The sequence below is a fragment of the Eublepharis macularius genome, chromosome 4 (genome assembly GCF_028583425.1).
Source record: "Eublepharis macularius isolate TG4126 chromosome 4, MPM_Emac_v1.0, whole genome shotgun sequence".
Taxonomy (NCBI): domain Eukaryota; kingdom Metazoa; phylum Chordata; class Lepidosauria; order Squamata; family Eublepharidae; genus Eublepharis; species Eublepharis macularius.
The window spans coordinates 11,874,639-11,899,438 of record NC_072793.1 but is presented as its reverse complement, the minus strand read 5'-3'; the positions used below and the strand labels follow the sequence as shown (position 1 = coordinate 11,899,438).

Genomic DNA, 24,800 nt, shown 5'->3' with positions numbered 1-24,800 from the left:
ATCTTCTACCCCTGCGTGGACTGTGGTCTGCTTACCTGGTACTTACCTGGTACCCTGGCACAGCTTTCTCCTACCTCCGGATCTCCCATTGTGGATTATTTATGGATTTTGTATACGGACTTTGATGAACTGAAATTGCATTCATATTTATATTTATTTATTGCTATTGTACACTGTTTACACTGTTTGCACCTGCACTTTGCACTTATATTTAATAGTAAGATTTGGTTAATTGGTGGATTCCCGGCTTTTTGTATTCAGTGCTATCTACTATCCGGGTTTGTCTCCCCCACTCTTGGTAGACCCTTCACCGGGGGCCAGAATGAATATCCAGTACTGAGTACCAGGCAGTTTCTGTTGTCATGGCAACTGCAGCCTTCTCCTTTCCAAAGAGCCTCTAATGCTGAAGGTGACTACTAGTATCTGAGGGAAACAAGCCGGTGAGGCAATGAATACCCTTGTCAAGTTTTTGTGCTGGGCTGAGAATACTGCAACAGGGATTCATTTTCAACCAGGTCTTTACTTTACCTCACCACTTTTCAGCACCCGAGTTCAGCCTTGGAAGATGTCCAGTATCTTTCCTTCCTCACAGAATAACTAGAACCAAATCCTAGTATCTGGACTATGGGCTTCCAGAGCGGAGGATGGAGAATTTTCCAGAGAATTTTGAACCCTGTTTGAGAAATGCTGCGAGGCCTGTTGCAAAAGCTAGCACTCTGGGAAGAGCGGGATTTGTGTTATTTGTTCAAAGCATTCCTGCCTTGCCTTTCTTAGGGTTGCCAGCCTCCAGGCAGGGGCTGGAGATTTCCCAGAATTACAACTGGTCTCCAGGCCACAGAGGTCATTTTCCCTGGAGAAAATGGCTGATTCCGCACCCGTTGGATAATGCACTTTCAATGCACTTTATCAATTGTTTGAGGTGGATTTTTTGTTCTGCACACAATAAAATCCATTCCAAATGATCTATAAAGAGGATTGGAAATGCATTATCCAACGGGTGCGGAATCACTCAATGGCAACTTTGGGTGTGTGTGTGTGTGTGTGTGTGTGCGTGCGTGTGGACTCTATGAAATTATGCCATGACAAGGTCCTTTCCCTCCCCAAACCCCACTTTCTCCAGGTTTCTCCAGTCCCCCCCCCAGATCTCCAGGAATCCCCCAACTTGGAGCTGGCAACCCTAGCCTTTCTGGCACTCACCTATTAAAATCACAATAAAGCCACAAGCCCCTCACACCTCAGCGCTGGCAGGCAAGCGCCCTTCTCTGAACTTCTGGCCAGGCCTCCCCTCCCTGCTCTCCCGCGCCCGGCCCGCTGCACTTCCGCCAAGAGGGCGCTCTGGCTCCGGCCCGCCCTCGCCGGCTCTCTAGCCCGACGAGGCTGTTGCTAGGAGACCGAACGGCGTCGGCCTGGCAAAGCCCAGCGCCTTGGCGGCGGGCGGTGCGGGATGAACGGGCAGCGCCGGCGGGAAGGAGGTCGTTAAACTCGCGCGATGTGAAACCCAGGGACCCTCGCTGCAAAGGTTTCCGGGCCCTTTCCTAGGGAAACGTCACGAGAAGGGGAGGCGGCCCTCCTGTTGAAGGTATGGTTGCGGCTGCGCTTCGGAATGTGCCAAAAGATGACGTCGTTGGTACTTCTGTGATAAGGGATTTGTATTTGATTAAGAAGACATGGAGAAGATTTGTGGTGTGGAATAATGAGGAGACTTTTCGGTAGGGCAATGTTTCCTGTACTTAGGGTTCCCAGCCTCCAGGTGGTAGCTGGAGATCTCCCGGAATTGCAACTGATCTCCAGGCAACAGGGATCTGTTCCCCTGGAGAAAATGGCTGCTCCGAAGGGCGAACTCTATGGCCTTAGACCCCACTGAGGCTCCTCCCCTCCCCAAACCCTGCTCTCTCCAGGCCCCACCCCCCAAATCTCCAGGAATTTCCCAACCTGGACCTGGCAACCCTACCCATACTTCTTCTGATAGGCTTTCATTCCGAATTTAAATTCCAAAGCCTGTTTGACTCCTGATGAATGGTGGGTTAAGATGAAAAATTGTCCACAACTGCGGAGCCTATGGCCTCCTCCTCTCCGTGTTTCTTCATGAATCTGAGGGTGGAGGGAGGCAAGCCAACTACTGTGGCACCTGCGGAGACAAAATAGGCAGCCTCCTCTGAAGACTGATCATTTTGCTGCATGTCTACATTGTGAGTGATGAGCCAGAAACACTGAGCAGAACCACAAGTGACAAAAGGCACAGATTGGACACTTGTCTGCTTCCCTCAAGTTTTGATGGGAAATGTAGGCAGCTTGGCGGAATGTTGGACAAGTGACAGTTGAAAAGTCCATTGGACAGCCGTCGGAGGGCCAAGCTGCGAGACCAGGATGCCTACATTTCCGATCAAAACTTGAGGGAAGCTGACAAGTGTCCAATCTGTGCCTTTTGTCACTTGTGGTTCTGCTCACAGTGGAATTACTTGCTGGGAGAGGATAGGTAGCCATTTTGTTGCACAAGGAGTCTTTTAATTATTTAATCTGTTTCTCATGGCACATTAGCCGTTCTCTCATAGCACACCGTTTGGGTATTAGTGCATAGACCCCTGGCAAATCTAGCCTACTTGTGATGATGGGGAGAACTAGTAGGCTCAAAAGTTTGGGGCAGAGGGAGAAAATGCTTGCAGGAAGGACCTTTCCCACAGAGAATGAAATATGCTTAACAGAGACCTGTCCTTTTGCATGCTCTGTGACAGTATCAGGACATGTAGAAATTAGCGTATGAAGGGTATCCTGGCATGAAAATGCAGTGATGGGGAAAGCTTCCTCATGGGTTTCGGCTCTCAGAACACAGAACCTCTGGCCCCTCTCAAAAGGACTGCCTGGGTAGGACAATGTTACGTTTGCCAGTTGCTGTTGATCATTTGCTGTCCTTTCAGGCCATAAACAGTTTGCAGCCCGGGTGGCACTTCGTCTCATACTGCATGCCAGGACTGTCTCCTTAGGTTTTGTTCTCCGTGCCCCTGCCTGCAGAAATGACGTTGGTGGAAACCAGAGACAGGGCTATTGCAGCAGAGACAGGGCTATTGCAGCAGAGACAGGGCTATTGCAGCAGAGACAGGGCTATTGCAGCAGAGACAGGGCTATTGCAGAAGTGACACTCTCTGTCTTGAAGCTCACCTGGTGTCCACCTTACCTTCCTTAGGCTCCAGGGCAAAATGTTTCTCGCCCCCCCCGCCCAAGATTTCAACTGTTCTATCTTTTTTAGCTGTTTTATGGGCTGCTTCTAGCCAGAGAGGTAGTTCTATCAATATAATTTTAGACAGCTTGATATTTGCTTTGAAATGTGGTGCTGGTGCTAGAGGAGAGGTCTGCAATTAACGTGGATGGCGAAAAAGACAATTAAGTGGGTTCTAGAACAAGTCAAGCCTGAATTCTCCCTAGAAGCTAAAATGACGAAACTGAGGGTATTGTACTTTGGTGACATCATGAAAAGACAAGACTCTGGACAAGTCAGTAATGTTAGGAAAAGATGAAGGCAGTAGGAAAAGAGGAAGACCCAAAATGAGATGGCTTGACTCCAGTTTGCAAGATCTGAGCAACTGTTAATGATAGAATGTTTTGGAGGTCTTTCATTCATAGAATTGCCATAGGTTGGGGGCAACTTGATGGCACATAGCACATACGATGTTTGTTTTTTGCTTTTTATTCTAGCAGGTTTGGTTTTGCTGTATTTTTTTTTAGCTGCCTCAAGCAAATTTCCGGAGAAGAGGCTTATAAATTTTCTGACTTAATAAACAAGTTCACCCATGACTTCTTTCCTCCCTTCAATTAGGTGATTCTGGCTGTTGAACTCTCATCAGATGTGTTCCTTGTAAAGTCACTGAGCTCTGTTGGCACTGCCAGAAAGCTATCAAGGTTTGCACTTGAGGAAGCAAGACAGAGAGAAAGAGTAGGCTTATCTAGACTTGTGGCCAAAGTCAGAAGATTAGAAGCCCAGGAGCCGTGATACTGCAATAAAAATTAAAGGTGAGGGAAGAAGCAGGTAGGAACTAGTGGACAGTTGGGGAGACTGACACTTAAATCATGCCTCAGCTTTGAAACTCAAACTGTCAGTCATTATCTGTCAGCCTAACCTACATCTCATTGTTGCTGTGAGGATTTGGGGGCAGTGGGGGTGGTATTTATATCACCCTGACTTCCTAGGAGGATAAATAAAGGCAGGGCTTTTTTTCAGCAGGAACGCGGTGGAACGGAGTTCCGGAACCTCTTGAAAATGGTCACATGGCCGGCGGCCCCGCCCCCTGATCTCCAGACAGAGGGGAGTTGAGATTGCCCTCTGCGCTGCCGAGCGGCGCGGAGGGTAATCTCAACTCCCCTCTGTCTGGAGATCAGGGGGCAGGGCCACCGGCCATGTGACCATTTTCTCTGAGGGCAACCCACTGAGTTCCTCCACCTCTTTTCCCAGAAAAAAGCCCCGAATAAAGGATTTTTAGTGCTCAGTGAATGGGATCTATGGCCTAGACATATTGGCATGTGATAAAATTGGCGCTGACATTTGGCAGTCAGCTCTGTTCTAAGTTGCTCAGACTGAATGTCTTTGGGAAAAGACTCAGGCATTGTCATATCACTCCCCTTGCCCTCTCTTAGGTGCAACCATGCCAAAGAAGACACGCAAGCGAGTTGTGCTGACTGAAGAAGAGCGAGTGCTCATGATGCAACAGAAGCTTCTGGCTGAAGAAGAGCTCAATAAGAAAAAGGAGGACATGTTGGCCCAATTTCTTAAGGTACCATTAATTTGCTTGGACCTAAGGAACACCATACCTCAAGGCAGGGAAGCACAGAGATAAATGGGCTGCAGGGAGGCACTGGGGCTACAAGAGCCAGTTTGGTGTAGTGGCTAAGAGCACGGGACTCTAATCTGGAGAACCGGGTTTGATTCCCCACTCCTCCACTTGAAGCCAGCTGGGTGACCTTGGGTCAGTCACAGCTTCTAGCTCTCTCAGCCCCACCCACCTCACAGGGTGTTTTGTTGTGGGGATAATAATTGCAGAGAATCACGAGAAGAGATAGAAATAGAGAACAACGATCGTGACAACCTAACGAAATAAACAATTATAACAATTGCAAAAATATTCTTAGTGTTATTGCATAGTTCAGTTTGCCATTCAATATATATCAATACACACAGTCTTCATATACAGACCTATACATACAGTGCTAGTGCAAAGCAACGATGATACTACCTGTACACAGTTGATACTTTTAAAGTCCATTAGTATGCCTTAGGATCACTCACAAAGTTCATAGGATCTAACTTCAAGTATAGGTCCAAGTACATGCAGGTTGGAATTTATACCATCTAACGGGCACGTTTAAGTGCTGTTTGAATGGGAGTAAGTGCAATATTGTTGTTACGTTTATTCTGTCACATTGTATTTATGCATGTTTTTCAAATTGTATGTTTTTGTATAAAGGTTTCTGAATATTGAAAGTAACGTCAGTGAGATAACCATGTTTGAAAAAGACCCTGAAATGGGACCCCACCCCCCCAATGAACCGGTCTGCCCGTTAGATGGTATAAATTCCAACCTGCATGTACTTGGACTCTAAAAGCACTCTCATCTGACTCTAACAAGAGGATAACATTGTTTAAACGCAGCAAATAGCTACAGTCCAGGCACACCAGGCACTTCAGGACCAATAGACTGCATCGCTGGCCGAGCAAGCCATCATCTGGAGTGCCCTAATTCTGCTTGGCTGTATTTGTTTCACGTATACATGTTCTTTACTTAATGAGACCAACTGTTTGATCCTCCGAGATGTCAGCGCTTACTGCTCAATCTCCCTCCCTGTTCCTCGGTCTTTTGTACATTTCATTTTCTTGCAATGCCCGGCCTGTGTGTATTATGAGTTTTCAGTGTAACTCTGTGGCCTGCAATGCAGGATAAGCTGGCTAAAGAGGAGCGTAACAGCGTTCTGAACATGAACAAGATCACACTCCAGTGGCGCACAGTGCTCCGTGAAGTCAAGGCTAGGGAGCTGCGCAAGGACATCGAGATCCTGAGCCAGACCTTTGAACGAGTCGTGGACTGCAAGGATAGCGTCATTAAGGTGAGTGCTGACCTCTGCAGGGGACAGTGGATAGAACTGCCACAGAGATGCATGTTGCTTCTCCGTAAAACGCACCCTCCATTGCCTCTAGGCCACGCAGGGAACCGAGATGGTAGTTTTATTTTATCACATCCCTCTTGTCTGTCTGAGGTAACCAATCCAGGTGGGACCAGGAGAGCTCCCAGAATTACTACTGATCCCCAGACTATAGAGATCCGTTCCTCTGGAGGAAAATGGCTGCTTTGGAGGATGGACGTCATACATTATACCCCACTGAGGTCCCTCCCCAACCCCTCCTCCCCAGGTTCTGTATCCAAATCTCAAGGAATTTTCCAACCCAGAGTTGGCAACCCTATACCTATCTGAGCCAGACAAGACTGGAAAGAGATTTTATGCAGTTTCTGAGGCATATTGCTGCCATGTGATCTTGTGACCAATATATAGCAGAGTGACATATACCGATATAATAACGATCACTGTGGAAATCGTTCCCTTGATATAGCACCCAGCACAGACCGCGCACACACCTCTTCCTGTTGGTACTACTGAAATTGTGCAAGAGATATGCACATTTCAATCCTCACAGACTGAATGTGCATCAAAATAGATGCTTGAATATCCCTAACTGAGACAAAGGCGCTGTTCCTTCTGTGTCCTGGTGCGTGAGAGCGAGCATCTTTCATTTTATACAGAAGGAGGAGATTATTCCAGAAAGTTGAGCCGTTTGGGAAGCTGGAGTTGTGAAAATGTAACAGAATACAGAGTTTTGTTCTCCAGTAGGAGAGACTCCAAAGAACTTCAGTATCTTCCCTTCATGGCTGAAGATAAAGAGCCCCAAGGGGGTGGGCTGTCGCTGCCCAAGTCTCGGGAAAAAGATGGTGTCTGCATCAGGATGTTTCTCAGCCGTAGGCAACATACCACGGTGGTGCCGGGGCTTAGGATGACCTTGTAGTAGCCGATTTGTCTGACGGCGCCTGAGTTTTGATGTGTTAATACCAGGGCTTTTTTTCAGCAGGAACGCGCGGGAACGGAGTTCCGGAACCTCTTGAAAATGGTCACATGGCTGGTGGCCCCGCCCCCTGATCTCCAGACAGAGGGGAGTTTAGATTGCCCTCCGCGCCGCTCAACTCCCCTCTATCTGGAGATCAGGGGGCGGGGCCACCAGCCATGTGACCATTTTCTCCGAGGGCAACCCACTGAGTTCCACCACTTCTTTCCCCAGAAAAAAAGCCCTGGTATATACGTTAATAGGTTTTTATTGTATTTTAACAGTATATTTGTTGGAAGCCGCCCTAAGCCCGCTTGTGGGAAGGGCGGCGTATAAGCTGAATAAAATAAAAAAAATAAAACTTATAATCCCTTTATTAACACTCTTGACTTATTTAAAATGGTTTAATAGTCTTTCCCTCTCCCCAGAGTACCCTGGTAATTATTGTACGTGAGGAGGTAAAATTCTCAGCGTCTGACTAGATTTCCGTTTCCAGGACTGGGTGAGGGGACTTCCACAGAATTGTTGATTTGGGGCCTGACTGTTTTTAATGTTGTATCTGACCGTTCTTTGTAACAGACTTCTGCGACTTTTCCTGTCATTGCTTTCCCTCACTCCATCCCTCCAGTCCCTTGCCAAGGATCTTGATGAAGCAGAGGCGCAATACACACACGCTCTGCGTAGCCATTTGCACAACATAGATGAGCTGTTGCAGCTTCAGTGCTGCCGCCTGGGCTATCTAGAGGAGGATTACAACGCCGAGCTAGAGGCACTGCAGAAGGAGTTTGACACAGAGAGGTAGGAGGGAAGAAAGGCAGAGTGCTGGGGTGGGAAGGACGTTGGGTAGGCAGATGTAAAAACATGATACATTTGAAAGTTTCCATTTCTACCAGGAGGAAGATTATTGAGTATCACGAGCAGGAGATCCGTTACCTTCAGGACGTGCTGCTGGCTATGGAACAAAACTTTGGGGAGAGCGAATACGAGGCCAAGCTTGACTTCCAGAGCACAAGAGATGACATCAAGAACAAGGTAAGAGGGGAAGATGTTTGAGTGAATAGTGGCAAACCCTCAGATTTCTTTGGAAAGGCAAGGATTCTAAAAGTAATGTTTCATATATTAATTATTGGGCATCACCACCTACTCCCACTATAACTCCAGCCTCTTGCCTGCTCACACTATTGCCATGATCTCTGCTCTCATATTTTTCCTTCGGAGATTTGTAACCATAGATGGGGTGGGCCGCAGCCTGATCAGTATGCTCAATATAAACAGAGGTTTTTCTGTTCATTCCTACACATGTGGCTGTGGTCAGTGGGTGGGCTATTCCACAGTTCCTTTTTAAGGCAGAACTAAAATGTACCTGGAGCTGCTTCCGTTCAGGGTAGCATAACAACATGGACCATGATTCTCTAGTGCTGTGTATTGCTGATCTCCACCCTGCATAACTGGCTGGCCAGGGAGGCCAATGACATGCTTTACATTATACTACATGTGACCAGGAAATGACAGAAAGAAACAGAGTGGCAGCAGCCCTGTATTTTGTGTACTGTCTAGTGTATCTGTAAGACCCCTAGTACTGCACTGTGAGAGTTCTGAAGGACTGAGACTTGGGTTGATATGATGGGCACGTCATCCCCGAGTTTCTCCAGCTACAAGGCTTGTAGCATAAAGCTGCTGTAGCATAGTGGTTGGGCTGTGCATCAGCACTCTGCTGGTTCAAATCCCACGACTGTCACAGATCAACAGGTAGCCCTGGGTAAACCACCACTCTCAGTGGGGATAATAATAACACTAACTGTTCATCGCTCTGGGTGAGGCACTAATCTGTCTAAAAGAGTGGTATATAAAACAGGGTTTGTTGTTGTTATAACTGACAACCCCCAATTATGCTGTTCAATCAATCAAATCTCCCTGAAGGAAAATGGAGCTTTGGTTGGGGACTCTTGGCCAGGCTCATTGAGACCATAAGGGGCCAGTTGATTGGACAACCTCAGAGCAGGTAGGAAGAAGACTGATGGAGTGCTGACCCTTGTTTGTTTCCCCCAGAACTTGGAAGAGAAGCATTATCTGCGCATGCAGTTAGAGGGTAAAGTGGAGGAGCTGTGGAAACGCTTCCAACAGGCCTTGCGTAACTACACTGAGGCGACAGAGGACCGTAAGATCGCTTTTGAAGCCCTCAAACTAAAGGATGAGAAGAGCACAAAGGAAATAGAGATGCAGATGAAAAAATTGCAGAAGATGCAAGTGAGTGGTTCTTCTGGGAATTATGGAGTCAGGGAAGACACTGGATTTATGGGCAATCCAGGCAAAAATGTTTGTCTTCCTACAGATAATGTTATTATTGAGTGGTTCCTGCAGCACAGCTATATTTTTCAAAATATAGGCCAGTCTTCTCTGGTCTCCAAGTTCAGCCATATTTCCCCCCAGTCCACTTTAAGCAGTTAATAAACATCCAATATAAAAATTGTAACACAACCAGCTATAAAATCATGGATTTCACAAAGTGGTATCACAGCCCCACCTAGAACAAAGGTATCACTATCTTGGGTTAATTGATCATTTACCAACAGCTTCTTGATCTTGTCGGGGTTGAGCTTCGGTTTGTTCGCTTGCTCTAACCTAGCCCATTATTGGCTCCGAAACCTGTTGAGAACTTCCACAATTTGAACTGATTCAGATGTGAAGGAGAAGTAGAACTGGATGTCATCCACGTGTTGATTGCTGCCCTTACGAGAACTGGAGTGGTTTCAAATAAACTCTTAACATGGAAGCACCCAGGGCTTTTTTTCTGGGAAAGGAGGTGGTGGAACTCCGTGGGTTGCCCTCGGAGAAAATGGTCACATGGCCAGTGGCCCCGCCCCCTGATCTCCAGACAGAGGGGAGTTGAGATTGCCCTCCGCGCTGCAGCGCGGAGGGCAATCTCAACCCCCCTCTGTCTGGAGATCAGGGGGCGGGGCCACCAGCCATGTGACCATTTTCAAGAGGTTCCGGAACTCCGTTCCCCCGCGTTCCCCCTGAAAAAAAGCCCTGGAAGCACCATTGATATGAGCTAGTCCCTCTAGGTGGGTAGGGTATACACTCCAGTTAGGCCATGGAACTGATTGTGCTGGAGCTAGCAAATACACCATTTAGATTGGGGAAGCCTAGTGCACATAATCTGAGTTGGAAGTGTCCAAAAAGCTATCAGAACTCGTATCCTGCCATCAGCTGATTGTGGGTAGAGAGGATGGGTATGCAGCCGTTCATGAAGTAATCATTTCTTTACCCATTGAATCTGCCCTTGTTTCTTGCACAGGATCCAGATTATCTCCTCTCAAAATAGTTTTCTGTTTCAAGGACGATTCATTTTCTGAATGTGCCTTCTCTGGTCTCACCAGGACCTCATCCTCTCGCTGAAGAATAAGATTGCAGCTCATGTGCGGGAGAGCGAAGAACAAAACCGGCGGATCCGTGATGAGAAGGAGGTGGTGTTGAAGCAGCTACAGATGCTCAAGAGTGAGATGAACCAGGCAAGAGCCAAGGCCCGCAGCAATCTTGCAAAGCTCACCGTGGAGAGTTGTGCTACTCTCAAAGTGCTGCAGCGTGTGGTGCAGAAGGTAAAGTTTAGCGGCCCCTTCCATGTTGTCTTGGGTGAGAATCTCTTCCCCTCACAGACTCAGAATGGGAATTAACCTAGGAAAACTGATGATGGGTAAAGAAACCATGTGTAGATCTAGCTTCAAGATGCCACTGGATCTCTGGAGTCCTAGGTATTCCCAAAAGTGGACTCCCAGAGGGGACAGCTGCTACATGAGGCAGATACAACCAGGCTTTTTTTCAGCTGGAACACAGTGGAACGGAGTTCCGGAACGCCTTGAAAACGGTCACATGGCTGGTGGCCCCGCCCCCTGATCTCCTGACAGAGGGGAGTTTAGATTGCCCTTTGCGCCGCTCCAGCGGCACGGAGGGCAATCTAAACTCCCCTCTGTCTGGAGATCAGGGGGCGGGGCCACCAGCCATGTGACCATTTTCTCCGAGGGCAACCCACTGAGTTCCACCACCTCTTTTCCCAGAAAAAAAGCCCTGGATACAACTGTGACATAAAAGTAGCATTTAGCTGATTCCAGGCAAAAGTGTGCTAGCAGAGAAGTCCCTGTGTAGGAATCAGACTGGATTCAGGCTCCTGATTTCTAAGGCAGGGGAGAATCAGGAACGAAGGTTTGTGACCCAAGTCAAGGACCTGCAGCCTATTTTGGCTTCCTGAAGCGAGTGCCTTTATGATGGATGTTTTTCTAAGTAAGTGTTACGCTTTCATATTTAGATAATTTCATTAAAAAAATCTGTCATTGTAGGGGGAAAAGCCAGGTATAACATCATAGGTGAAGTTTATAGCTTGGCTCCTACATGGTTGTTGGAAAGTAAGGGCTTCTCTACATTACACACGTTGGGGGAGTGCTAGTTTGACGTCGCTTCTCTTGAAGAATCCTGGGAACTAAACTTTTGTAAGGGGGCTGAGAATGCTTTATCCCTGGTCTTCCTGAAGTATTCTGAGAGTTCCTCAAAGAGATGAAATTATTGTCAAGCCGTTCTGAATCTTTGAATCCTGGAGAGACTAACCCTGTGCTAGAACTAGAGGGGGGGAAAGTATCTGATTGCTGTTTCCTGGCCTGACAGGGAGAGCTGATCCTACGCCTGGCTGAGATGTGCCGCAAATTGGAGTCTGAAGAGGAGAAGGTGTTGCCTTTTTATGCCTGTTCCCTGGGCTGGGAGGAACAGAAGACTGTAGATCAGGTGGCCCTGGAGAAACCAATTGAGCCACTAGCTCAGGTGAGGGTTGGGGTGCAAGTGTACCTCACAGACAAAGAGGATAATGGTAGTTTAGTTTATTGTCTGGATCAATCCCTTTGGAACATGTGTTATACTGTGCTTCCAGGGCCTTGTTAGAGGACAAATGGAACTTGCCGCTATTCTCTTGCGAAAGAAATAGTAAGGATGATGGGATTAAGGTGACTTCAACTCGCCCCACTTTTGCCTCTTGTTCTTTCATAGAATGCATCAATTGTTCCTTTGTGCAGACAGACCCCCCCCCCCCAATGTTGCTTTATAGCGAGTCAGAATTTTGATGTAATCAAGTCATATTGTCTACTCTGGCTGCCGGTGACTCTCCAGGGTTGCACATTACCTATCGCTTGATACTTTTAACCTGAGATGCTGGGGATTGAGCTGAGTACCTTCTACACGCAAGCAGGTGCTGTAGCGCCAGGGCTTTTTTTCAGCGGGAACGCGGTGGAATGGAGTTCCGGCACCTCTTAAAAATGGTCACGTGGCCGGTGGCCCCGCCCCCTGATTTCCAGACAAAGGGGAGTTTAGATTGCCCTCCGTGCCGCTGAGTGCAATCTCAACTCCCCTCTGTCTGGAGATCAGGGGACGGGGCCACCGGCCATGTGACTATTTTCGCCGAGGGTGATTTAAACTTTAAAAAACTCCCCCCTTGTTCCAGCTGACCCAAAGTGATGTCATTGTGCGGTCTTGAGTTCCACCACCTCTTTTCCCAGAAAAAAAGCCCTGTGTAGCGCTATGTCATGGTTCCTCTCCAATCCCTCTTTTATAAAGTGCTGCTCCTTTTTGTGATCTCCAGTGCCTGTTTAATCCATTCAGAACAATCATCTTCTGATTTGGAATCTGTGTGTGTGTCACACACAGCAGCCACCAACTCCAAGTAGGCATTATACCTGTCTTGGCAAATTCCTGCCCATTTATCCCCCAAATTCATCAGTGATATAATTCCTTTCAGCCAGCCCTGATTTTTACATTCTCCACGTCCTTTACAGATGATGGACGATTACGTGGGACTGGAACGCTTCTGGCAAAGGTACAATAAGGTGAGGCTGGAGCAGCTCTCGCTGCAGCGCACAAAAGCGGCACTGGCCGAGGACAACCGAAAGCTGCGGCACCTGCTCAAGCAATACCTGGATGGCATCTCCGTGAATGATGAAGTTCTAAGCCAGATCAACCCACTAATGATCGTCAACCAGCATAATGTTGCGCCCCCTCTGCCTCACACGGTGCCCGTCACTGAAGCCCGGGTCAAGCGGCCCGTCTATAACATAGTAGAAGCAGCACACGAGGTCAAGCATATCCTCTGAGCTACTCACAGGGGATTTTCATTCTTCTGTCCCCATGGCAGGCCCCTAGGAGTTAGGAAAAGCCAAGCAATTCATGTTTGGGGATCTCTTGTGGACAGATATTCTCTTAGAAAATGGCTATTAAAAAGTCAAACATAGCTGAACGATGCATCTTAAGAGCTTTCCTCTCACAGGAAGGCCAGCAGGCCGACAGAGATTGGGCCCCAAATAGCAAAAAATAGGGCTGGAAAGGACCGAAAAGGGGCCCAAAATGGTCAGGATCGGGCTGCTGCTGAGCGGGAGAGTGATCCACCACCCGTCAGAGGCCCGATCTTGGCTGTTCCGGCCCCAATCCAGGCTGAAATGGGCCTAAATGGCCGAGAGTCAGGTGGGCGGGTCCACCTGACATGCGACATCTTTGGGGAAGTGCCGGAACTGCGTTCCTGCATGTTTCTCCTCAAAATGAGCCCTGGGCCTAAATCCATCCTACAGCATTCAGTATGTGTGAATATATATATTTTTTACACTCTTGTGAGGTGGCTGCAGTGGAGCAATGGAAATTTACTCAGGCTCAGACGTCTTTCTGTGTATGCATGTTGTCTGATTTCCCTCCATTCACCTTTTTTGATATTACATCTTTATTTCACTCTTTCTCTAAGCTTGGAAGAGAAAATATAGGAGTCAGGTCCAAGATGGTGGCATGGCCCAGTTGTACTGGGGCCAGAACAAGGTTGTTGGCAGTCCCATCTGCTAGTATGAATAGAGAGCTCTGGCCCGATGAGCTACTATGCATAGCAGTAACCAGGGCTTTTTTTCTGGGAAAAGAGGTGGTGGAACTCAGTGGGTTGCCCTAGGAGAAAATGGTCACATGGCTGGTGGCCCCGCCCCCTGATCTCCAGACAGAGGGGAGTTGAGATTGCCCTCCGCGCCACTGAGGGCAAATGGTCACCAGCCATGTGACCATTTTGAAGAGGTTCCGGAACTCCATTCCCCCGCGTTCCCCCTGAAAAAAAGCCCAGGCAGTAACAATCAACTGCTACTTAGCTTTTATCTTTACTGACAGTGTAAACCTCATAGCTCCCCTACATGTGAGACATTGGGGGGGGGGATGAGATTTCCCCCACAAGTCCTTGCAGATTCCCACTTGTGCTTTCATAATCCTCAGGTCATACCTTCACTACGGACCTGGAATGTTTTAACAATCATTGGGTAAGCCACTCTTCTTAGCCTGAGCTCTCCAGCTGTATTGTGGGGATAACAACAACACAGAATGTGTTGTTACCCCTTTGAGTGGGGCACTAAAGCTGTTTAGAAGAGCAGTATATAAGTACAGTTATTATTATTTTCTCAGAGAACCCTTGACCATCCCATCTACCAGTATGAATAGAGCACATGAGGTTTAGTGTAAGTAAATGTATATTCACTTTGCGGTAAGGCAGTTCTATGAAAATGCCAACTCAGCGGCAATTTTAAAAAATGACCAATATTTATGACATAGGCAAATTTGGAATATGGATTTGTTTTCAAATCTGGTTACCTCTCAAAAATAGGGATCCCAGGTGCCCGCAGGTGGCAGGGACCTCCCTGCAGTTTGCCCACTGGTCACTAGTGACTGGTGGAAGGTTCCAAGCTGCCCAGCAATCACCCACCACCAGTAGGCACCTCGGGCACAAGCACCGTGCATTAGCTCTTGGCAGACGTGAAGTCATCACTTTCAGAAGTGATGTCATTGCATCAACCGCAGGAGCGCTCCTTCACTTCCAGAAGTGATGCCATCGCGCCTGGTGTGACATCACTTCTGGAAATGATGTCATCATGAGAGCACCAGGGGCTTGCATGCATTTTTCATGTGCACAGGGATGATCATCCCAGTGAATACCAGGTCCTCCCCCCTTCAAGGGGGGGGGTGGTATACAGACCTGGCAACCCTACTCAAAAAGGATATAATAAAGCTGGAAACGGTACAGAAAAGAATAACCAAAATGATCAAGGGATCAAATTGATCATGAGGTTTTTGATTTTGGAACAAAAATGACGAAGTGATATGACAAGGTGTAATGTTTTGCATCTAAATAGTTGGGATCTTCTTTCTGCTTAATGTGGGGTTTTAAAATATTTGTTACTGTGGAGTTAAATGTAGGCCCTTGAGGAAAGACGGAGGGTGGCTGGATGGGAGAATGAAGTCTGCTCTGATTGGGCTGTCCCCTAGGGGGCAGAGTGGACTACAGTTTTGGGTCAGTGCTGAGGGAAAGCTTTTCAGGCAGTCTTTGGAGGTCTCAGAGCCAAGCTACAAGTGACGAATTACACTTGCCTGGCAAGTGAACAGACTCACGTGTATTCCCGCCTGTTCACTTGCCCTCCACTTGATCACTACCTGATCAAGTGGAGCGCAAGTGGAGGGCAAGTGAACAGGCGGGAATACACGTGAGTCTGTTCACTTGCCAGGCAAGTGTAATTCGTCACTTGTAGCTTGGCTCTCAGAGAAAGGATTCTGGCTAAACCAGGCAAGCTGTCTGGACGCCTCAGAGTCAGGCAAACTGTGTATGCATCTGGGGTAGTCTGTGAGAGAGAAATTACTTCATTTAGGTTGGGATCCCAGGTGCCCACCAATAGCAGGCAATCTGCTGGTGACCAGCAGGAGCTTTGGGGCTGCCCGGAGATTGCCCACCAATGGCAGGCATCCCAGAAACACACGCGCAGTGGAGCGCATGCACTCCCACCTCGCGCAACATCCCTTCCAGAAGTGATGTCGTTGCACTGGCCGCGGGAGTGCTCCCACATTTCCTTTGGATCTGATTTTGGCGCAGATCATGGGAGCGCTCCCATAGCCAGTGTGACGATGTCACTTCTGGAAGTGATGTTGTTGTTGGCGCTGGAAGCATATACGTGGTTTGCACACATGCAAAGAACACACTCCCAGTAAGTACTAGCCCCTCCCCCCAACCAAGAGGGTATAGGGACCTGGGAATCCTATATTTAGGTCTGGCAAGCTGTGTGGAAACGCCTGAGTGAATCTATGTCTGTGTAGATAAGATGAAAATTTATCATGTTAGTGGAGAGTTGTGTGGAAAATTAAGTCCTGTGTGATCAAGTCTGTGAATATACCTTTGTTACCTTCAAGAAGATAAAATTATTTTTAAAACTACCAAGCTTAAGAACTATTCTGAAACCAATATACTTATCAGAACTCTGCAACCATCACACTTAGGTTCTTATGAATAAATTCTACTTTTGGTCAAGGAAAAGGGATCCCTTTTTCCCTCGCAGCCACCTCCATGCACTGACTATTCTGTCATGCTACCATCTATAATACCTGACCTGGAGAGCCCAGGTGAGCTTGATCTCGTCAGATCTCAGAAGCTAAGCAGGGTCAGCCTGGGTTAGTAATCAGATGGGAGACCTCCAACTAAGGCCAGGGCTGCAGAGGCAGGCAATGGCAAGCCACCTGTGTTAGTCTCTTGCCATGAAAACCCCATCAAGGGTTGCCATAAGTCAACTCTGACTTGAGAGCTATCTCCACCCTCAACATCTATACCAAGCCTTGCTATATTACCAGCTAAACTAAGGAGGTCTAAAGTGAAAGCCTTTGATGGCAGTGAAAACTTTTTGAGGGAGTCAGGGAGGCAGCAATATAAAGGGAAGGTGTTTTCGAGGTAAAAGCTTGGTTAACGTAGAGAACACCTGAAGCTCTGTGAGAGTGGAAACAAAGTGTGTTGGTTGTAACCAGAGCCCTCCTGAGGTATAAATTTAAGGTAATGTTTGGAGGACCTGAATTGAAGGTCCAAAAGCAAAGGTTAAAAACAAATTAAAAAAAGCACTACAGGTGGTAGCAGAGGATGGATAACAACATGAGGGGGAAAGAAGGGATACACACACTGACCCAGGCACACACTCAGTTTGCCTGATCTTGACAGAATTAGGTGATCAGGCTCGCAGACAGACTGCCTGGTTTAGCCAGAATCCTTTCTCTGAGAACCTTGAACCTTTCCGTCAGCACAGCTAACAACTGCAGTTCATTCTGCCCCCTAGGGTACACCTACCATCAGGGCTTTTTTTCTGGAAAAAGAGGTGGTGGAACTCAGTGGGTTGCCAGCACAGAGAGAAACTCCTGGTACCACATGCGCAAGCGCAAAGTGTGTGCACGTTCCCGGGACCGCACAGTGATGTCACTTTAGGTCAGTTGGAACAAGGGAGTTTTTTAAAGTTTAAATTGCCCCCAGTGAAAATCGTCTCATGGCCACAGCATGGAGGGCAATCTAAACTCCCCTCTGTCTGGGGATCAGGGGGCGGGACACTGGCCATGTGACCATTTTCAAGAGGTTCCAGAACTCCGTTCCACTGCGTTCCAGCTGAAAAAAAGCCCTGGCTACCATTCAATCAAAGCAGACTCCATTCACTCATCCAGTCCCCCTCTTCCTTTCCTCAGAGGTTTACATTTAACCCCACAGTAATAATTTTTAAAAATTAACAAGCAGAAATAAAATTAAAACTATTTAGATGCAAAACTTTACTCCCCCTTTCCTCCCTCTTCATTTATAAAATTAAGCACGGCATAGAGAAAATGGATAGAACTTTTTCTCCCTATCCTATAATGCCAGATCCCAGGGGCATTCAACGAAACTGATTGGAAACAGACTGAGAAAAGAAAAATATGGTCATGGAGAAGAGCTCTGGCAATGGCTATTAAGACATTGAATGAAATCCGGGCTGCGGAGGCAGTTTCCCTCTGAAGGCACCATCGAAGGAAGACGTCATGGCCTGTTTGTGAGCTTCCCAGAGCGACTGGATGCTGGATAGCATGAATTAAGTCTGATCCAGCAGAGCTCTTCTTATTGAGTAGTTACGTAACGGGTAGTTAAAATAATGTCTCCTGGACATCCTTCCCGGGTTAAAGACTGTTCTAACTCTTGGATCCTAGCAGATGAAATTTCAATGTGAATATTCCTAGTTCCTTTCTGGAGGATGTCCAACCCACACTTCCCACTCAAACCACTGTCTTGTGAAAGTGTGAGCACGTCTCTTCTCACCCAGCAACAGAAGCAGCCATAAAGCAGTGCTGAAAAAGGGGAGGCAAGCTTTATTTCTTCTTGGCCTTGTTCTTCTTCTCCTCCTTCAGTTTTTTCTTGGAGACGTGGGGAGACTGGGCCTTCCGATAGAGGTGGTAGCCGATGAGCCCCAGAAGTGCTGGGACAAGCCCAATGCATAGCAGGGGCAGCACGTCGTTCAACAGCTTCTGCCAGTAGCTTGCTCGGGAGAGCCCTACCAGTTCCACCTCGAATTGCAGGACTGCATCAGCTGGAGAGAGGAAGAGGCACCGTGAAGCAGGGCTGGCAACGTAGCACCAAGGCTACACTGCAAGGCAAGGCTGAAAGTACAGGCCCCCTGCTTGCAGGAAGTCTGGCACTCGGATCTAATTCATTTGGAGGAGAAGCGCTGCTGCAGCTACAGCACAGCCTATCTCTGGCAAGTGAGACGGAATCTCTAGCGCTGCTTTCCTATGTGAGGAAAATATTTCCAGCACTGGTGCAGGACTGGATTGGTTATGAGCGACCAAACTACTACTGACCAGTGGTCATTGTGGTTGACAGCTACCACAGTTCCCCAGGTGCTTGTTTAACTGCAGTGACATTCAGCCCTCCCAGCTGATTCCTAGATGCTCTCCTCACCCACTAAGCTGATAACTAAATTGCACCCACATATGAATTAGTATACACCTCCGGAGGGGACTGCTGTTTGGTACAGGAAGCAATGGGAATGGGTGAAGGTACAGGAAGCAATGTACCTGTTTGGTACAGGAAGCAATGGGAAAGGTGGTGAATGCAGAGCGTCTTTCACATAGAAAACTAACGTTATTCTACTTTGCCCCAATCCAGGCACCAGTCAAGGCACCCACATTCCTAACCCAACTGTCCAGAAGTGTCATTTGCAGCTGTTTATTTTAGCAACCAGTCTATCCTTCCCGCAGCAGTCACATACGTTTAGCAACACCGGCACCCTGATTGCTGCTTCTCCCATTAGCCTAGTTCACATTGCAGCTCCTCACACACCCTGGTTTCCTACATTCATCCCATCCAGCCCCACTGCTGAATTTCTACATCTTTGCCTTTGTTAAATCTCACTGGAAATAAGAGCCAGGGCTCAGCCTGGGAAGCCGTGTCCAGACCGAGTCTTGGAATATATGGAGATAACGTTTCTGAGCCATCAGTAGCTTTCCTTGCAGCATGTATTTGTCTAGGTTAGGAGACTGGAGCTTCCAGGCTGACTTCAGAATGAGCTCCTCTCTTTTTAGCAGTTAAGCCACGGTCCCCATTCCTGCTGCTGGATTCATTTAGAAGTGTGAAAAGAACATTGAAAGGGACTTGTCTTTTGTTTCTACACAAGCGAGTGGGGTACGAGAATACTTCGGACCAGCTCTACATTACTTTCCCATATCAACAACAGTCACACTGCCAGCCAGCAACAGTTCACATCTGGCCGTCCAACACCATCATAGTGAACTTGCTGCTTTAAAATCCACAGGCCTTCCCTTCTCCTCCCCTCCAGTCCCCCACTAAGAAAGTGAAAATCATCTAAACTTAGGTAATAAAAGCAGAGAGAGGAGGAGACATTCTGCTCCTCTAAGACCCCATAACTAGATACCTTGCCAATGAAATATCAATGAATTGAGCTGAATGGCCATTGAGCAGTTACTGACGATAGGATACTACCTGGGATAGCAGGCGGGGAACCTCGTTTGCCATATGCCAAGTGAGGGGGGATAATAACTTTCCGTTTCTCCCTGCCACAAAGAAGAAAGGCCTCGTCAGCACATGAGGACTACACATTTGCACACTATGCTGTCAACTTCAGTAAGGTTAATCGAAGGAATCAAATGAATAATTGAGCATAGAGTTGCAGCTTTCAACTGAATAGTTTTTGTTAGAGGGTTAAAGGAAAAGCTGGATGGATATGTCAGGCCTCTTCTTGGTATTAGATTTCCCTGTTTTTATGTAGGGGCTTGTGTTTGTCTGGCTAGATAGAAGGTTACTAAAAAATTATTGTAGTGAACACTCCTAGATTAAGAAGATATAGTCTCTCTCAATAGATGGGCAGAGGGAAAATCATAAGTTTGTATTAAGGACCTGAAGGGAGTTTCTGCAAAGATGAGTAAAATAAATGCAGAAAATTTCTCCATAGGCCCTATCCGTAAGCAATCAGTGTATTTATTTAAACACCGATATCCCACATTTCTCCTTCAATGAGGGGTTTGTGACAGCTTGCATAAACATACATCCAAGGCAGAATATGAACAATATAATTTTACATTTTCAAACAAATCAAAACACATTAAAATATATGAAAATATCATAAAAGCAGAAAAATAGACTCAACTTGCAACTTGTTTTCTTAATGCAACCATCCAAAGATTCTTCTAAATAGTTCTGCCCAACACAGCCTTCTGAAGAAAATCGGGAAAGAATATTTTCTGACCTCCCCTGGAATGCTGTTCTAGGGCACAAAGGCTACTACAGGAAAAGTCTATCTCGGAGCCCAGAAGGATGGTACAATCTTTAAGAATTGCTCAGAGGAACAAAGCTGTCACGCTAGTTCATATATAACGAGATGGTCCTTTACGAATATGAATCTAGAGCCATGAAGGTAAGAATGGAACGGAAACCATTTTTAAGAACAAGAACTACTTGTTCAAATTGCTACAATCAAATGATGAGCTACTGCACTTTGGACCAACTGACATTTCTGAACCGTCTTTAAAGGCAGACCCATGTAGAAACCATTGCAGGAATTAAATCTAGAGTAGCGTGGTTCAGTATGGCCGGATCATCCGGCTCTGGAAGGGAAGGTTATGTCCATGTGTGGTGTGATTTTAAAAAGCACTTTTAGTCCATATTAACCTGCTTCTCTGACATCAAAGCTGGATCAAGAAGCAATCCCGGGCTTTTCACAGAGTCACTAAGAGAAAGACCCACATCATCTAAAGTAAGCAGCATTTAAAAAAAAAAAACCTTCAATTTTATACTAATTTTTCATTGCTCACCCCAAAGAATCCTGTAGTTTGATAAAGGTGCCATCGGAACACCCAGCCTCTGCAGTTCCCCAGAGAAAGAAAATTCCTTTAACCCGTTTTAAGTTCTTAATGGGAGGTACACAACCAACTTTATTACAGGCTTAGGTCAATGTGTTGCCATGGTATAATGTTCGCTTCAGACATGATGAACCAGGTTCCTAGCCAAACATACCAGAGGGTACTTACCCAACACACATGTCCAGCAAACTCTGTTCTAAGCCTAAACAGGAGAGGAAAAAATACACAGGAAGCAAGTTACAGAGACGTTTTTCTGTGGCTTTCCTCTCAGCTCTTGTACGGGGCCACTGAGGCCTAGTATATATTGAGGTGATAAACCTGTACTTGAGTTATACACACTGCAGTTAGGGGCTCAGAGGGTTGCATGCTTCTCCACACAAAAAATAATTGTGCACATAGAAAAACATGTCAAAGAGAGGCTAGGTGTGAACCTTTCTTCCTGACACCCAAGTTTTCTATGTGGAACCACATTGGGACATTCAGTTTTGCGAGACCCCACCCGCAGTCTGAAGTAGTATAGTCCAGACAAAGGATGACCAACTCAGAAAGACTTTGCCTGATGTATCTGGTATCAAAAGAGAAATGCCAGAGGTATAACATACCAGGGATAACTTGTCTTTTGCCCAGCTCTACTTGCAATGGCTCACGGGAAAGTGAGCTATCAATGATACGGCCATCTTCAAGGGTGCCCTGCAAAGGAACAACACTGTTGTACAAGCCTGTGAGGTTTAACTTGAGCTAGTGCTATCAGAGCTCTTAGCTGCCACTTCCTTTATTCCTTCTTGTAAAAATAACACAAAAAAAGAAATATTTAAGAGGGAACATAAAAGCTTGTGGTTCTAAATGATGCACCGAAGTAGGGCCTTTAAACTCTACAGTCTAATTGTTCATCCTTTTAAAAATGGAATAACTCTAAAAGCAGTAATAGACTTCTCTTTAGAAGAAGCATTCTCTCTTCTCTCCCAAATAGAAAAGAACGTCTCTTCCAAGATAGTAGGTCAGCATTCCCAATGGCCTGGGGGAAAAAAAGCTCTGGCCCTCTACTAGATGCTTAATTGGATTTATTTTACTAGGCGATGTCATTTACCTCCATGCCATGAAATGAGATGACATCATGAGATGACATCAGAAATCGTGCCATGAAGACGCCCTCGTTCCATGACTGTTCTGTGACATTCGGACATGTGGAAACGACCCAAATCTCTGAAAAGTACTAGAATTGTGGCCCCAATTCAGAAAAACACCTAAAAATAGCACCTGAAGCAGCTTTGCTTACTATCCTGCTAAGCTTTCTTCAGTGGGGTTCACTCCTGGGAAAGCATTCTTGGGCTTGCGCTGTTACTGGGGGGCCCTTCCAACCAGTGCTAAAAACAGCAAAACATATTTTGCAAAAATTAAGCAAAAAGTAATCCTCTCCCAACCCGTTTTAAGAGTATGTGTGCATCTCCATTCCTCCTTGAGTCTGGGCCTTCTTTCCTTGACTCACAGAAGGAATGACGCAATCAAGGGAAAGGGAAAGGGCTCCACACATCTCAGACCGCATTGCCTCCTGGAAAGCTTTTGACCTTCAGAAGATACTTTTGCTATCCATCTGTGGTGGACCTGCTTCTCCCAGTATGCCCAAACCCTCTGTGGCTCCTAGGATTCAAGAGCACTAAAATTTAAGGGCACATAACTGGAGGCACCAGTGCAGCCTACTGGACATAAGTCTCAGAACTAGCAGTGTTAGTGATTATGGGGTCAGAGCAAAATCTAGGAGGTTTGAGTCCTCACTCTGCCATGGAAGCTTGCCGGTCACTCAGAGCCAAGCTACAAGTGACGCCTGACGCAGGTGGGACACTTGTCAGCTTCCCTCAAGTTTTGATGGGAAATGTAGGCGTCCTGGTTTTACAGCTTGGCTCTCCATTACAGCTGCAAGACCAGGATGCCTACATTTCCCATCAAAACTTGAGGGAAGCTGACAAGCGTCCAACCTGTGTCAGGCGTCACTTGTAGCTTGTCTCTCACTCTCAACCTCATATGGTTGTTCTGAAAATAAAAAGGAAGAGGGGATGAGGTTGTAAACTCCTTCCAGTCCTCATCGTGGAAGAAAAGACTGGTATAAATAAATACATTTTTCAAAATCCACTTGCCCAAAGCACATGCTCCAAACACAGCCAATTCTTTAATGGCAGGTAGGGCTGCCTAACGGCTTGGGAGGGGGGACATACCTTGGCCTTATCATACAGGCGCGCAGTCAAAACTTTTCAAAACATGGAGGTAAATAACCACGCCTGCTCAATGACATCCCCCCACGCCTCTTGAAAGGACGGGGCATTTTTCTCCCGGTCCGCTGGCATCCCGAAGAGCAGCGGCATGCTGGTAGCGGCGGAGCAACCCGCCCGGCGGGCCTTTCCCCACTTGTCCTCGGCTAAGATCCGCCCTCGGCCGGGCAGGCGGAGTTCAGCGAGGCCCGCCTCGGCGCGGCGGCTGTGCTGACGTGTTCCCGCGGCTCCCCTGCGCTCCCCGCCCGTCACCTACCGTGTAGTGGATCTGGATGGTGTCGCCCGTGGCCGAGTGCTCCGCGCAACCCTCGGGAGGCGCCACCTGCGGAGACAGGAGCGGAGAGGACAAGGGCCGGGGGGCGGGGGGGGGGGGGGGGGCGTCAGTCCCTGCCTGCAGCCGGCCAGCCGGGGCCAGAGAGCGGGGCCTGGGCGGGGACCGGGCGCATCCCAGACGCCGCGCACCCCAAGGCGGGCGGGCTCTCGAGCGCGTTGCCTGCCGCTCGCGTGGGGTCCTGCGCGGGGGCCGGGAACGGAAGGAGTCCCCCCGCGGCCCCCCGCCCGCCCCGGCTGGCATCGAGCCAGAGGGGGCGCTGTCCAGCCCCGCCGCGACTGCTCACCAGGGTCTCCAGCTGCAGCGCCCGGAGCGCAGCGTCGCCGTCGCTCTCGCCTGCTCCCTTCTCCTGGGCCCGGCTGGTGGTGGCCCCCCAGGCCAGCAGCAGCAGGAGGCCAACGAGGAGGCTGCCGCGGGGGCGAGCGAGCATGGCGAGGCAGCGGCGGGCCGCGGGCGCAAAGAGAGCAACAGCTGCCGGGCTCGCCCCTAAGGCCGGCGGGGCCTCGTGGCGCCGCCTCTCGCCGCTCCGCTCCCCGCCCCAGAGGAGGGCGCAGAGGGGCCCGGGAGGACAAGCTGGGCGGCCCAGAGCCGAGGCTGCCGTTAGGAGCCACCTGCTTGCCAACTCAACTCGCGGCTCTGCGGTGGACTTGAGTTGCGGCTTTCATTTGACAAGAGGGTTGGCAACCTCCAGGTGGGGCCTGGAGATCTCCCGGAATTTCAGCTGATCTCCAGATCACAGAGATGATCACAGAGATCACAGGCGTTGTACCCTCTGAGGTTCCTCCCCAAGCTCTGCTCTCCCCGGGCTTCACCCCCAAATCTCCAGGAATTTCCCAACCTGGAGCTGGCAGCCCTGTTTGACAGGGCTTGGTGCCAGGCAAGGGAAGGGAAGTCCACAGCCTGGGTGCTATTTTTTTATTTTGATATTTATACCAGG

General features: G+C 48.0%; 2 protein-coding genes across 4 annotated transcripts; one reads left to right on the top strand and one right to left on the bottom strand.

Moving 5' to 3' along the window:
- Positions 1-1,468: 1,468 nt before the first annotated feature.
- On the top strand, positions 1,469-13,695 carry CCDC65 (coiled-coil domain containing 65). Of its 3 annotated transcripts, XM_054975313.1 has the most exons (10): positions 1,469-1,579; positions 3,812-4,005; positions 4,627-4,763; positions 5,923-6,090; positions 7,707-7,876; positions 7,972-8,110; positions 9,128-9,325; positions 10,459-10,677; positions 11,735-11,887; positions 12,892-13,695. In XM_054975313.1, the coding sequence occupies exons 3-10, from the start codon at positions 4,635-4,637 to the stop codon at positions 13,204-13,206; spliced, it is 1,491 nt and encodes a 496-aa protein (XP_054831288.1). In that variant the 5' UTR covers positions 1,469-1,579; positions 3,812-4,005; positions 4,627-4,634; the 3' UTR covers positions 13,207-13,695. The 3 variants fall into 3 exon arrangements, with proteins under 3 accessions (XP_054831288.1, XP_054831289.1, XP_054831290.1); XM_054975314.1 differs by lacking the exon at positions 3,812-4,005; XM_054975315.1 differs by lacking the exon at positions 11,735-11,887.
- A 4,547-nt stretch (positions 13,696-18,242) lies between these two features.
- On the bottom strand, positions 18,243-24,355 carry FKBP11 (FKBP prolyl isomerase 11). The gene is made up of 6 exons (XM_054978296.1): positions 24,150-24,355; positions 23,789-23,854; positions 21,871-21,958; positions 21,437-21,470; positions 19,893-19,963; positions 18,243-18,480 (listed from the first exon to the last, which is right to left on the bottom strand). The coding sequence occupies exons 1-6, from the start codon at positions 24,291-24,293 to the stop codon at positions 18,263-18,265; spliced, it is 621 nt and encodes a 206-aa protein (XP_054834271.1). The 5' UTR covers positions 24,294-24,355; the 3' UTR covers positions 18,243-18,262.
- Positions 24,356-24,800: the final 445 nt, after the last annotated feature.